Below are 15,877 nucleotides of genomic sequence, written 5' to 3'. Positions count from 1 at the left end.
GCCCCCATTCCTGAAGGTGAGGAACCTACCCCAGTTTCCAAATTGTTTTAGGACAGTATTTAAAGGATGTAAATCAGGTCTGTTTCTGTAGATGCCACAGATTGCTACATTTGAAAGAGCCACGGTAATCTATTACTACGCGGGCTACAAAATCATCTCCACCAAATCTCAAACTAGGAAGCTTGGCAGTGTTTTTTTATGAGTCCCTTGGATAAATGCCCAGTGTGCTCCGTGGCCTTGTAAATTCTCACAACAGGTATCAGAAACTGGTAAAAAAGTAAGAGATGACCCAAGCTCTAGAGCTTCCAAAAACTTTGGCTTGTGAGGCAGGAATCAAAAGAAATCATAACAAAATAGTCCACAACCTGCTCTTTTGTCTAAAAAAAGTTTTCTAATGGGTCAAATACCCAGGTCAAAGCTATAAATCCATCAGGAACTAAAATCAGTAAAATAGTAAACTCCAGACTCTTTTTCATTACTTAAGTCGCAGCTAAGCAAAAACACAACAAACTTTTCCTTCACGGATGCCTCATTTTACCAGTTCTTATGCAGTCCTCAAGACAAGAATATAAAACTCTGAAAGAGATCATAAAAGCACTGAAATAAAATTGTTTGCAATCCAGTTACAAAATAGAAAAATGCAACTGATGATGTTCATTTCAAGTTATGAGTAAAGCCGTGCGCCACATCAATCTTTGATTTAGAAATACAAAGTCGGGCCCTGGCCAGTGTGGCTCAGTCGGCTGAGCCTCATCACCTGCACTTAAAGGTCGCTGCCTCGATTCCTGGTCAGGGCACATGCCCAGGTTCTGGGTTTGACCCCCGGTTGGGGTGCGTGCAGGAGGCAGCTGATCGATGTTTCCCTTTCACACTGATGTTTCTCTCTCTCTCCCTCATCTTTCCTCTCTCTCTAAAAGTCAATAGAAAACATATTAAAAATTAAAGAAATAGAAATTCGGGCATATATCTTCCCCCCAAATTAAAGGACACACCGAAAACTACTACCAGTTCACTAAGAAGCAGGAGTACTTTGTTCTACTCTAGCAACTGATTGAAAGTCCCCTCCTCTACAAAGGATGAAATAATCTCACTGTTTAAGCCCCGATAGATTTTTCAAAGTTAATTTGAATGAAATAGAAGGAACATTCTAAAAAGTTACAGACAGAACCAGGCACAAATACTCCTTATAGTAGAAATTCTACCTCAAATCCCGTTTTTCATTCTGCACCCTCTCCCCAAACTGCTCTTCTCTAAAACATGAGTTTATGCCATTTTCCCACATTCATGTCTTCTAGTGGCTTCCTACTGCTGAGTCAGTTCTAAGCATCTGCCTGTTTTTCATACGCTCCCATACAAAGCTCTGTTATAGATGATTGGCCTTATTTCTAGCTACTCCCAAACAGAGCCTCTCCATTAATATATATATATATATATTTGATGGCTTATACAAAGTTCTACATTTATATTACGCATGAATTAGAAGAGATAAGTAGCCTGGCCAGACGTGGCTCAGCGGTTGAGTGTCGACCTAGGATCCAGGTGATCGCGGTTTGATTCCCGGTCAGGGCACATGCCCGGGTTGTGGGCTCAATCCCCAGTCGGGGGCATGCAGGAGGCAGCTGATCAATGACTCTCTCATCATGGATGTTTCTATCTCTCCCTCTCTCTCCCTCTCTCTGAAATCAATAAAGGTATATTTAAAAAAAAAAAAAAAGAAGTAGATAATTCAAATTTTAATTAATCCTTATAATAACTTTGAGGTAACTACAAAGCCCATCTACAGATGAAAAACAGAAAATCTCAGAAAAGTTAAACAACTCGCCCAAAATCACAAGGTCACAAGCACGACTCAATGGTCCTTTGACTCCTGATACCACTGGCCTTCTCCTTAACACACTGACCTCGCTCTTGGTCCTACCTCCAAGCACCATGTGCTTGGCTTCTTTTCCTGTCTAAAGACCCAAATCTCTCCAGTCTTCGGGGCCACCAGCTCAAGCTTTCCCTCTTCCAGTAAATTATCCCAAAATATCAAAGTTTTCCACCATCTTTCTCAACGCGAACACGCTGGCTGGGGCATATACCACACCGTGTGTGCGCGTGTCCCTGACGTGCAATTACGTGACACCATGTCCTGATGACATTAAAAGTATCCCTGTGACCAAGTTCCCAGCTCCTCTGCCCCGCCACTTCAGTTGCTACTGTGCCGCTGCTACTTGAACATGAAGCATGTCACAGGTATTCATAAATACTCGGGTCCTGATTCAAAGGTCTCCTTATATCTTAATGGGAAAGAAAGATGTACTTACAATCTAACCAGATTGGTGAGTCCTCGAAATATGTCTGCATTCAGACATCCAATGCGATTATTCGTCAGATCCCTACGGAGAAAGGAGAAAAAATGCCTTCCATCAGTTCTCTTGGCTCATGAAGGTTTCATCCACTTCACATTCAAAAACAGCAGCCAGGTATCACCCGAAACCTTTCTTCTCAGCATCTCTGGGACGCCTACCGACCTCAAGAGAGACCACGGCCCCGGGACAGGCGATAAGCTCTGCTCTCACTTCCTTCCGACACCCATGCACTAAGCCCTGTTCAATCATGTTGCCCCTTGAATTTCAAGCACTGAGACCTGTAAAATGACCCAAGATACAACTGGAGTGTACAAATGAGACTCAATCCACCTTACTGTCTGTGATCCAAGTCCCTAGATGACCCACAGAGGTGATTACACTGGAAAAGTGAGGGAACAGACCCCCATCTCATCTCCACCAATATCTACCACAATAGATAAGAGGGCAAATTATCAAAATAAAGGCCGGGGATTTTATCTCAAGGGCATCTGAAACTTCATACTTTCTAACTTCATTCCTTAAATACTCCGAAGTCTTGAAAGTAAAGAAAACACAACTGAGTTAGCTTTGACTTCACAGATCTATCCTTTAGCCTCCATAAAAAAGAGGTGGGCCGTTACCTGGATATCCTTTAACAGAATCTACATAATCGCACGATTATTTTTTCCCCTATCACTCCAGAATCTTATAGTCCCATCAAATGTTACTTTCTGAATATGTTTTTCTTCTCGATCTATAAAATCTTTTCATCTACATAAAATGTTTAGTAAACACAGGGGTGGGGAAAAGGAGGTTTACAGGTATACTACAAATAAATAATACAATAAATAATAATATAAGAATAAACTGTTTCGAGTGCTCACAACTGTAAACCTACTCTTGCCCAGGGCTGTATTTCATATTTTCTTTACTAGTTGTCTTCACACCAAGGACAGTGCACACAATTTTACATTTTAATCTGGAGATTACATTTTAATTGGGAGATAACTGATCATGTCTATAATCTTCCAATAAGGTGGCACGCTTTCATCATTCATCAGCGGCCTTAGTAAACCATATTGCAAAGAAAACCCAAAAACAAAGGACCTTAATTCTTATCGCTTGTTAGATCTGGCACTATTCACTTTAAATTCTGACGAAAGAATGAGAACACACTTTCTAAACCAAACTTTCAAAAATGTTTTTATCCCAGTTTCTCTCACGTCCATATTACTCCCGGTACTGGAGAACTGACACATGCTTCAAGTTACGCTCGTTAGAGAAGGGAGCTGCACCCCCTACTTCTCAACTAAAATGGTTGGATTTTAAATTGTATACTTGGTAATGGAGGAAAAAGTATCAGTCTGGTAGGAAATTATAAGGACACAGCACTGGAACCCACTCGCTAGGTTTCTCACTTAGATGTCCGTGGCCTGGGTAAGCCTGGTGTTCCGGGATCTCCTAGCCCTGCCCTCCCTTTCTTATGTCAACTTTTCATAAAAGAATCTTAAGCAACACAAATCTTTATCTGCTTATTGACTTATTAAAGCAAAGTATTTCATCGTGCAGGGCTTTTTAAATTTTTTTTTTTTAATTCCAGGGAACTTTCCTTTTATTTCTAGGTTTTACTGTTTAAGAAAACGAGGCATCGTCTTGTGAGTTGTTGCTTAAACAAGCATTTCTGGGCTCCATTCATTCTCTTGTGTTGATTCTGAGCTTTAAATGGTGCAATTACCATCGATTATTTGGGAAACAATTTCATTATAGCTGTATCTACTTAAAATGGTATTTAGGTGCTGATAATGGGTGTTCATTTAGATTGAGAATCAGCTTGAATTTGTTGATAAAGCAAAAAGAGACACTGAGTGGGTCTAGGTTTTACCTACTTCTGGTAGTTTATTCTGCAGAAAGCCACTTAATCTTCCTGATTCAAATCATCTACGAAATAAAGGCAAAGGTGTGGTACACTTACAAAAACACTGATCACGTGGCTGTCAAGTGAGACGCACAACAGAAATGAATGATTTATGGCCCCATCAGAAAAAGCGCCTGTATCTATAAGCAGCTGGGAAATGTCTACTACTGCAGAATACCTTTATATCTCATTGAGTTTACATCTAAGGCTCTCTCAGCTTGCAAGCTGTATACTGTACACTCAATTATAAGTCAGCTGTTTGGAACTAAGAATATATTTTCTAGAGGGAAGAACGTTACAAGTGTCAATTACCTTCCCAGGCAAGAACACAAGAGACTACTTAATGTGTAATACCATGAAAAACGGTAAGCAATGCCTGGCACGATATTAGTAATTAAGTTAAATGCTACTGAACATGAAATTTATATATTTATTTTGGATGGCAGTAATTGAGAAATTATTGACTGAAGGATTAAGGACTAGATGGAGAAGCTAGGATATTCTGCAGTGTCCTTAAAAACCCTGATGAAACTGCTTTTTATTAACAGTCCAGTTTCCTTCACCCTCTACCTCGACATGGAGATATTGTTAGCATTCATCTTCCTTAGGAAAAAAAAAAAGCTTCCTTCCAAAAAAGCTGTGCCTACAGTGGTGTGGTCACAGAAGGTAAAAATAAGTGCTCTTGTCACATCCCTCCCCTGGCATAAAAAGTTTGGAGGGAAAATTATTCAAATATTCTAGAAGTTCTGACACTTTAGCATCAAAATCATCTGGAGGGACAGTTAAAACAGAGACGGATTGACCTTGGCCCCAGAGTTTCCTACAAAGTAGGTCTACACCTGCACTCCAGCTTCCTACATTGACTCGTGTTTGCAGCCACAGGTTAGAACTGACCCATCCAAACACGGTGTCCATCTGCCCTGGTAAGAAGCACAAAGAAAGTGAGCCGTTGCTATAAATCAAGCTCATTTGGCTGCCCTCCACTCCCTAACAACTGTTTGTGGGGAGGTGTGCTGCTTGTTCATGACCCTGCTCCACACCCCAGCCGGCCTGTGTCTGTCTGGCTGCATCCTAACAGCTTCCAGGACTCTCAGCAGCTCAACTCTACCATGGCTCCACCTGTCTGTAAGCAGATTGATCCCAAGTCCATGGCTAGGCTCCTGGTAGGGGTGTAGGATTCCACTAAACCGCAAACCCTCCAGGGGTTCATGAGTTACCTTTGTATCTCTGGAGCCTGGCTCCCTGTTGGGCAGAGAATGGACTCAATGAATTTGTGTGCAACTGAACTGATGCTGGTCTCTGTGTTAACACTTTATGTTGCTAAACCTGGGTGATGCTACTGTTAGTGCACTCTGAACTAGCCTGACCCACTGCAGCTCTGATGCCAATCTAATGCCTCCACCCTCCAACTCTGTCTTCCTTTCCTAGAACTCTGGTCTCCATGTCCCACTGACCTACCCCAGATGGGCCAGGTTTTCTGACTTGTTTTATTAAAAATCCTTTACTGGAAAACAGTGAAGATTAGCGTGAATCTGGAAGAAAAAAAAGTCTCCTCCACACATCCCTGAGCTTCTGCCCCCAAGTGCACTCAGAGCCTGATACACACCATGAACCACCCCCCCCGACAACAAAGACCATGGCAGTAAATTCCCTCCTACAGAGTCCACCTGAAATTTTAAATTTCACAAGAGTAAGAGAGAATCCTTTAACTCCTACTACTCTTAATCTTCCAGGATTCTGAACCTTAAGACTGCCCAAGAGGGGCAACTGAGAGGAGACCTGAAGAGAGTAAGTTTTAGATAAAAATAAATTTACTTGGAAAAGTAATTAAAAAAAAAAAACAAACCTGAAAAATTAGCATGGACAACTCTTACAGCTGGGCCTAACTAAAGAGATGAACAGGTTTTGAATGATAGAAAAAGAGCCACAAGAAGTCCAAAGTATTAGGATGGAAGGTCAGTGTCAACATTTAAGTAAGTCATGGAATGATTCAAGTAAGAGCAAACAGCTGGTTTTATTACACAGATACAATGGAGAACAAATAAGACATAAATAATACTCAGGTACCTTGAAATTTTTTTAAAAAAAACTTAAAAAATAAAAAAGCATGATGGAACCAAAAGAGAGACAGACAAGAGACAGATACAGACACACAGACAGAGAGAGACAGGGGCTGAAAGGGTGACTATGAAACATGGAGCTGGTCTCTCTCTTCTTTATCTTTTGTCTCTGATTCTCTGCACTTAAGTGGTTTCTCCTTACTGTTATCAGAAATATTCTGAAACACAAATCTGATCATGTCAATTCCATATTCATAAAGTTCTGCTAGTCCTCCCCAACCCCCATCTAAACAATAGATTTGGAGATTTTTTGTTACATGGCAGGAGGTCATCCAAGCCTACCAAAGCCTAGTCCTGCCCTGAGCAACCTAACCTGTCAACATTCTTTCCCCCCTTTCCACTTGAGGCCGTGGCCAAAGAACTAAGCTACTGTCCCGAGAGACATGTTTGCACACCCATGTCCATCCACCCTCCTCTTACTCTCCAATGCAAGGAGCAAGGTCAAACCTAACTGCCGGCTACTCGTGTGGCAGGCCAGTCCCTCTCAGGTGGTCACTCCTTTCCCTGGCAGATTATTATTATTATTTTATCTGTTGTAGCACATCTGCATGATGTATTTTCATTACCCATCTATTTGCCCCCAAGAGTCTGTGAGCTGTTCCAGAGAAGTCAGCATATGGCAAGCAGCCAGCGCATAACAAGTGCCGTTGGAAGGAATGGGTGGTGGGACAGCACACGTGGCTGAGTGTAGGGTTACTTCTTAACAACTGTGAAACCACATAAGGGAAGGATGGGAGAGAGTTTTCAGCTTCAGAATAAAAACTGGTCCTAAGGTTTTGAAATAATAATAATACATAGATAAAATAAACAAAAAATGGCAAGACTTTAAATCATTATTGAAAGGCACCTCAACGGATACAGCATTTACAAGAGATACGATTGGAATACATTTATAACTTGAAAGTTAGCTGCAGATGACTGACAGCCGACAAAGCCAATGATAAGGCAATGATATCGTTAGCATAAGAGGGACACAATCTGCAAACAAATCAAACTGCTACACAAACTAACTGCCCTCTAAGCTACTTATATTAAACATTCTCTGTTTTCTATCATGGACCTGGCCAGGTGAACTTCTCAAATTATTAAAAACCCATTTTTTAATCATGTGAAATCTTAAGTCGATGAACAGTTATTTATAAAAGAAACAGTTCAAGCTCATAAGCAAGCAATTCAAACACTTACAATCTTTTTAGCGACGACAGTCCCCAAAAGGCACCTGGATCTATACTACTAATAAGATTATTTCGGAGGTCCCTGTTAAAAAATAAAATAAGTCATTTACATATGAACACTAACAAATATTTCATCACAATGCACTTAAGTACTATACAAAAAACGACAATTATGAAAATAATGGGAGGATCCTGAAGCCAAAAAGATTGAACCAAGATCACCCCAGTAGAAGTGCCAGAGCCAGAATTCAAATTCCAGGACTCTGGCTCTAAAGCCATTTGTTTTAGTCACTAGAAGAATAAAAGTGTATGTACAAAAGAAATGTGTATCCTAATATTATTCAAATTCAAAGTTATCACTAAACTACAGTCCTATAAAAGATTGTAACTAAAAAAGATTCCAGAATTTAACAATGGTAACAGCAATAATTGCTATCAATTATTTAATGTCTTAAGCGTAGTTTTTGTCTTTGCAGGCTTCTCCCTTGTTTTCCCCACTTTCCCACAGCATACGGTACACACCAGACAGTGCCTAGAATTCCCAGCACCGCTCCTCCAGGTGGGGCACTTGATCAACCCCTGTTCTGATTTTTAAAATACTCTGGCCCTAATAATTGGCATGATTACACTACCCTGGCCTAACTAAACCTAGGACCTAGGGCAATGAGATAGACAGAGGTCAGGGGGTAGCCATGTCCATTGGTTTGATTAGAGGTCAAGATGTAAGCCTGGAATTGTCAGTGTTAATAATTATTGAATTTGGGTAAATAAACTGGTGATACGGGAGATTACTACATTCTCTCAATTTTTCTGTATGTTTGAAAATTTTCATAATAAATATTAGTTTCTGTACCCAATGTTTTAAGTCCCAGAAAGTACAATTCACCATGAGGACCAATGTATTAGTTCCTATCTCCCCCTTACAACCTATCCCGACTCTACACCTCAAAGAAGATTTTTGGAGAAAATTCAATCAGAATGTGTGTGACTTATATTGCATAAGCTAAAAATCTCAGCAAATGGAAACATATAATGTCAGTTCTTTTTTTTTTTTTTAATATGCTTCCCTTCTCAGATTCTAAAAGGTATCAACAACAGGAAACGACTTCGCTAAAGCCCGACATAAATTTGTGGTCAATGATGTACTGCATGTGTTTCCAGAAAATAGTTCTCATGAATAACTAAGTAGTGTAATATGATTTAAAGATACACTTTTTATTTAATAATAAAAAATGCTTGACATGTTATATAACATTTAATAATAGCCATATTAATCAGGCATTGCCAAAAGATATTTATAGTCAGATTCTCTCATTTAACATTCCCCTCACCAACCCATGGCTTCCCTAGTGAACAGAAGTCAAATGTTATGATGGGCAGCTGCATATGAATATGTTGGGTCATTAAAACATAAATGAAAAAAAAGGTGCATGAAAATTGCTTCAACAAAATTAAAGAAATATTTAAATAGTAATTGGAAAAAGAGCTATATCCTTCAGGCAAGAATATAAAGTATATCAGAAAAGACACTTTTAAACTACAGGTATCAGAAAGCTCTACTCAAAACAGCTTCAACAATAAAGACAGTAACTCGCTGGTATTACAGGAAATCAAGAAGTAAGGCAGCCTTAGTGGTGGGTTCCATCTATCTCTCAGATCCCCATGTGCAGACAGTCAAATTTGCCTTCAGGCTGACCTTCAATCATGACATCATATCTCAGGTCCAAAAATCACCTCCAAGAAAAAAGTCATGAAAAAGAATGGAGACTTTCTTCTTGTATCTCCTTAGGAGCCTGGAAATCATTCTCTGAAGCCTCAAAGCTAACCATCCCTCATCCCTCATCCCTCATCCCTCATCGGCTAGGACTGGCCTGTCAATCACTAACAAGAGATGCTTTGATGACCTAGACCCATCATTCCAGGTGGAATGAACATTAAAGGGTCACACACATTGACCACTATGCAATTCTAGTGTCAGTAATTAGAGCACAGGAGAGTGTCACTAAATTCTGACAAATATAACATAAGAATGACAATACCACAAAATGAAGAGGGAAAATGGAAGGAAGCAGAGAGGGACGAATGAGTACATGGTGAATAGGTGGGTAAATCATAGACGTTCTCAATTATAAACAGTCTAAAAAGTCTAAAAAAAATGCAAAAAACATTTATCAAAAAAGCAAGGGAATAATATACAGGAAGTATACATTTTAGAAAATTATTTTAATAACAATATACAGTTCACCCTTGAACAACATGGTTTGAACTTTAAGACTGAATTGTGCCCTGCCCCCCAATTCCTACGCTGAAGTCATAACCCCTAATACCTTAAAATGTGGCTGTATTTGGCGATAGAGTCAAACGCTATAGATGGTCTATGCTTAAGTGACACATTAGTGATGGGAGCAGTCAAGTCCTGCGGGAGTTCAGTTGTGGGAGGAGCCCGTAGGTGAAACGGTGAAGGAAAGGCGGCCTCGAAGCAGAGAAACTGAAGGACAACAGAGAGAGCTGAGAAAATGAGGAGAGTTCGATTTGCAGCAGGAAAGATGTTCACTGTGTGGCTCCCTGCTGTACTCTGAAGTGTTATCCTAAGTGTATGGGTAACATGGGAATCTGAAACAGGATCCTAGAGCAGCATTCGGAAAACAAGCAAATTAAATATCCACTGTGCTACACTCACTAAGGCAAAAAATGTGTGTTACCTGGAACACACCTGATCATAAGCAAAATGACTAGACTTAATTGCTAAGTAAAACACAATGACCACATTCAGAGACATCTGCATAAAACACCAGAGTTTATCCAGAAGTTTTCCCCTTGGTGGTTTTTTAATTCTCCTTGGCTACTTTATGAGGCATGCATGTCAAAACTGAACTTCAAAACAGCATCTATACTTTAAAAACCAGTGGTCAGCAAACTACGGTCTCCCATGGCCTGTTTTGTAAACAGAGTCACCTCCATGTGGATTCATTTATTTAAGGTCTGTTGCTTGCTCTCCCACTACAATGGCAGAATCCAGTCATTGTGACAAAGACCATATGGCCCATGAGCCTAAAATATTGACTGTCTGGCCATTTACAGAAAGTTTGCCAACCTCTGCTTTAACCAGTTGTGTTTTAAAATTTATTTTTCAATTATAGTTCACATATCATATTAGTTTCAGGTGTACAACTAATGTATATAGCTTATATACCTTACAAAGTTACATTTATATACCTTACAAAGTTGCCCCCCCATAAGTCTGGTACCCACCTGACACCACTCATAATGACTACACTATTATTGACTATATTCCCTGTGCTGTACTTTATATCCCTGTGACTGCTTTTACAACTGGCGGTTTGTATTCTTAATCCCTTTCACCCTTTTTACTCACCCCTCAACCCCCCTCCCATCTGGCAACCATCAATTTGTTCTCTGCATCTCAGTTTGTTTCTGTTTAGTTTGTTCATTTATTTTTTCAGATTCCACATAAAAGTAAAGTCAGGACTACTTGCTTTTAAAAATTCAATTCTAGAAATTTCTCCTAATAAAACATTGGAAAAACTCAATTTTTATTTTGAAAAGCTGGGGGTTTAGTACTAGATATACAGTAGAAATGCATTAAGTAAAATAACAATAAGAATACTCACAATCTTTCAAGGAGGCTGAGCCCAGAAAATGAGCCATTCTTCAGCTCGGAAATTTTATTGTTACTCAGAATCCTAAAAATGACAAAAAAATACAATGTAAGTTGCCTAATATATGTACAGCACCAATATCAAAGTAATTTAGCTTATTATAGTTAAACCTATGAGGAATTCTAAGAAGTCCTTTATTACACCCTACATTTTTGAGATGCCTGACAAAAAAGGAGCTTCTTTGTCTTTTTTTGGAAAACCACCTAAAAGAGCTCACACATCTGTCACTTCTTAAATTGTCCCTGTCATAGTGAACCAAAATTTTAAAATAAAAAGAGAAGTCAACACAAAATAGCTCTCAGTTCAATATAAGAATAAAGAAGGCCACATACATTTATATAATTAATAAACTTACATAAGTTGAATACTTATTTAAAAACTGGAAACTTAATACAAAAATGTGTACAGTGCTCTATAAAATATTGACCTTACAAAGAAATAAAATACTCCCTTGATATCACTGCAGTAATGCTGAATATTATCTGTAATTTAACAGAACGCAAGCCTATGTGTCTGGCTGTGAAAATGTACTGGCCGCATGCACTCACACGCAGACGCAGATGGTGGCTGTATTCCAATATTATACCACAGGTACCAAGACAATGTTCTTAAAAAACAAACAAACTGAAAACAAAAATTTATTCGAAGTCATAATCTAGCCACCCTCATGGCAAGACTTGCCTAAGAAGAGACTCTGTATCCATGATTCAGCTTCTCTAGGCTTTGTAACTATGCACCTCTGGCAGCTTAAATAACAATAAAGAGTTTCTATAAATAAAGTGAAAATACTACAGCTACCTGATTGGGGGGAGTGGGGATATTAAGAAAATGAGAAAACCAAGGCATAGAAGAGTTATGTTAATGGCACAAGATGACACTAATAAATGACAGAGCCAAGAGGTGAACCCAGGACTTTTCTACTCCAAACCCCACGTTCTCCAACATACGCCCACGTTGGCCAAGAGAGACACTACTGGCATCTGAGCCCAAGATTCTGCCTCACACTCGGTGTTGCAGGGGCGCCCTTCACAGTGGGTGCAAGGTGGAGGGGTGACACCCCTCCCTCCGAGACAGTGCAACACACAAGTCTGCGTACATACAATGTCTCTGCGTCATAAAATTTCAGGACCATTTTCACTTTGTCTGCTTTCATTACTCTAAAAGCGCATTAAAAAGTTTCTATCCCATATGACATCTAATTTTCTTTAGATATAAGTGAATTTTTTTTAATCCCCACTCATGCAGATGAACATTTCAGAGCCTGTTACGTGGGACGATTACTAGGAGCTTCTCTGGTCAAGTACACCTGTGTTTGGAGCCAGCTCTTCAGTCACTCCCAGGTGACACTGAACCTGTACCAGAGCCCCTGTTCATAAAATGGGAAGGCTAATACCTACCTCATAAACACTAGAAGGAAACTAGAAAATTTAAGACATGCCCAATGAACGTTCATTAGCGGTCAGATTCAGTTTCCCTGGTGCCAAGACTCACACCCTCTGTCGTTTGAATGTTTCTTTCAATCAAAGTGCATTACCATGCAGTGTTCAGCCTCTCCCAAAGCTATTTCCAAAGCAACAACCAGGGGACCAAGGAAACATGGCGATCAAAAACACTCCAATTAAAATACAATACCGCGTTCTCTAATCAAAATTGCAAAGGTTTTCAGAAGCGAGGTAGTGGGCATGGGCAAAGCAAACTCAGACTGGCACGAGGCCACAAAGGTCCCCGCAACAGGCTTCTCTGAGCAGCCTGGTGGTGCACACCAGGAGCCTCCAGCCCGCGGTCACAGGCATCAACCCTCTGCTAACATGTCACCAGATCTGACAATAGGTATATTCAGTGACTCGTTTCAGCGTGATTTATAACAGACAGAATTAGAAACTACCAAAGAGGTCAGTTTATGTAAGAGGAAGAGAGAGACATATTGTGATACATCCAAACAGCAAAATGTCACACACCATTAAAAATGATCATTTCAAAGGAAACTTGATGAAAAGGAAAATGCTTATGATCAGTTATAACAACAAAACTGATACCATTGATTGAAAAGAATCCAGGCAGAGATAAAAAAAAAAAAAAAACTTGGAAAAAATACAGCAAAAAGATCGCTATAGTAGTGATGAGGCTTCTACTGGTTTCTCATTTATTTTTTATAACCTTACAGTATCTCTGAAAATATCAAGACTATGACTCTTATTTTTAAAATATTTTTTCCTGATAAAATATTTTCTCCTTAATAACTAAGCATAACTTAAAGTTGGGTTAATTTTGAATACAATTATATCTAAGCAAAAAAATAAAGAATATTTTATTTATACTTTGAGATTAAGGACTCACATTTATTTATATTCAAAAAATGTTTATATAGTAACTGTTTGCAACTTATTAGGCATTAACAGTAGTGCAAAGAACAATGGTGATGCTGCCCTGGCTGGTGTTGATAAGTGGTTAGAACTTCAGCCCCCCTGCACCACAGGGTTGTGGGTTTGATTCCTAGTCAAGGGCACATACCTGAGTTGCAGGTTCAATCCCTGGCCCCAGTCTGGGTACATACCAGAGGCAACCGATTGATGTCTCTCTCTCACATCAATGTTTCTCTCCCTCTCCCTTTCTCCCTCCCTTGCTCTTTCTCTCCCTCCCACTCTCTCTAAAAATCAATAGAAAAAAAATATTGTTAAGTGAGGATTAACAACGATAATATTAATAATAATAATACAGAACAATATGTCATAGCAGGGGACTTTAACACCCCACTGACTTTACTGGACAGATCTTCCAGACAAAAACTCAACAAGCAAACAGTGACTCTAAATGACACACTAGATCAGATGGATTTAATTGACATTTATAGAACATTTCACCCCAAAGCTGCAGAATATACATTCTCCTCAACTGCACATGGGATACTCTCTAAGACAGACCACATGTTAGGACACAAAACAAGTCTCTACAAGTTCAAGAAGACTGAATCATATCAAGCATCTTCTCAGACATCTACACCATGGAATACTATGCAGCTGTAAAAAAGAAGGATCCCTTACCCTTTGAGACAGCCTGGTGGGACCTGGAGAGTATTATGCTGAGTGAAATAAGCCAGTCAGAGAAAGACAAGTGTCACATGATCTTACTCATATGTGGAATCTAATGAACAAAATAAACTGGTGAACAAAACAGATCCAGAGACACACAAGCATGGAACAGACCGAGGAATCTCAGAGGGAAGGTGGGGGTGGGTGGGTGGGGAGAGATTAACATAAGAATTTTTATGCATATATGTATAACCCATGGACACAGACAATAGTGGGGTGAAGGCCTGGGGGGAGGGGTACAGGGGGAAGGAATCAATGGGGGGAAAAAGGGACATTTATAATACTTCCAACAATAAAGATAAATTTAAAAAAAACAAAAAACCAATAGTGGTCCAGGTTTTTAGCTGAGACCCCACCCGTATTGAATGATTGAGTTTGTGACAGTTACTTCTATGGTAGAATTCGTCATTTTTAAGACAGAAAAAAATTAGACCAGAATAATCATCAAGCTCTCTTCTAGCTTCTCTTCATTTTCTATAATTATTCACGTTTTAACGAGCAAAGCTGATGAACTTTACAGTGACCAAGAATTTATAACCAATAAACCAAAAGTAAGGAAAATGAACAATCTACTGGCTAAGCTCAGTGACATTAGAGTTCTGTTTCTGAGTGATGAATGGAACCCAGACATGGAAGTGGCTTGGGAAACAGGCTCAGGGCGGTGACTACCACACTCACTGCGCTCAGTGCTGCTCCAGCAGAAGGACTGTCATTGGCTCAGTCATAAAGGCTTTGGTACAATAAATGATAGATTTTATTGAGGAGAGTAAAAAGACATTTCATCACACTTAAAAAGTTGTAACTGTAACCTTAAAAGTATATTTACAACCTCATGTTAATATATTCAGTCCACACATTACTCCCTGTGTTTAAGGATTCTGTGCGAGAAAAAGGGATCGGGAGGAATAAATCTACTCTGCAGACAGTTTTTATACTCAATTTTGAGACGGAGTTTGTAGAACTAGAAAATGCATAATAATATCTGTATCATTATAAACCTAAAACCCATTCGTAATCAACATTTCTGCTGACATCTTTGAAATTTCAATCTTTCTAGGAGGTAACTGAATGAAAAATAGGAAGCTTGACCAAAGTTATAAAGCTCAGGCAGACCCATTTCTGTTCTTTACTAATGGTGATAACACGCATGATCTATAGACGGTGCTCAGGAGCGCTGTTCCAGGCTCACGCCTCCTGAATTTTAACTCCGAGGCAAGTCTGATGTCCACTGCTGTGGCTCAGCATATCGCTTATGCTGAAAGTGAAAGCAAGAGTAAGGCAATGTAAACATGTGCTGTTTTATGTTTTTAATATATCTTTACTGACTTCAGAGAGAGGAAGGGAGAGGGAGAGAGAGAGACAGAAACACCAATGATGAGAGAGTCACTGATCGGCTGCCTCCTGCACGCCCCCTGCTGGGGATCAAGCCCGCAACCCGGGCATGTGCCCTGACCGGGAATCAAACCTGTGACCTCCTGGTTCACAGGGTGACGCTCAACCATTGAGGCACTTGGGCTGGGTAACATGTGTGGTTGTTGTTTTTTAAATCAAAGTTAATGGAACAGAAA

General features: G+C 39.7%; 1 protein-coding gene across 1 annotated transcript in view; it reads right to left on the bottom strand.

Annotated features, from left to right (window-relative positions):
* Positions 1-15,877, bottom strand: part of ADGRA3 (adhesion G protein-coupled receptor A3) — a 97,695-nt gene that overhangs the window by 58,177 nt on the left and 23,641 nt on the right. Inside the window, exons 2-4 of the mRNA XM_087828013.1 lie at positions 11,173-11,244; positions 7,551-7,622; positions 2,307-2,378 (exon numbers count right to left, since the gene is read on the bottom strand). Of these exons, the coding sequence (XP_087684139.1) occupies positions 2,307-2,378; positions 7,551-7,622; positions 11,173-11,244 (216 nt within the window). The remainder of the gene's footprint in view (positions 1-2,306; positions 2,379-7,550; positions 7,623-11,172; positions 11,245-15,877) is intronic.

This window comes from Miniopterus natalensis, chromosome 1 (assembly GCF_054644295.1).
Source record: "Miniopterus natalensis isolate mMinNat1 chromosome 1, mMinNat1.hap1, whole genome shotgun sequence".
Lineage (NCBI taxonomy): Eukaryota > Metazoa > Chordata > Mammalia > Chiroptera > Miniopteridae > Miniopterus > Miniopterus natalensis.
Note: the sequence above shows the minus strand (reverse complement) of the source record. Positions and strands in the feature narration are given on the sequence as shown.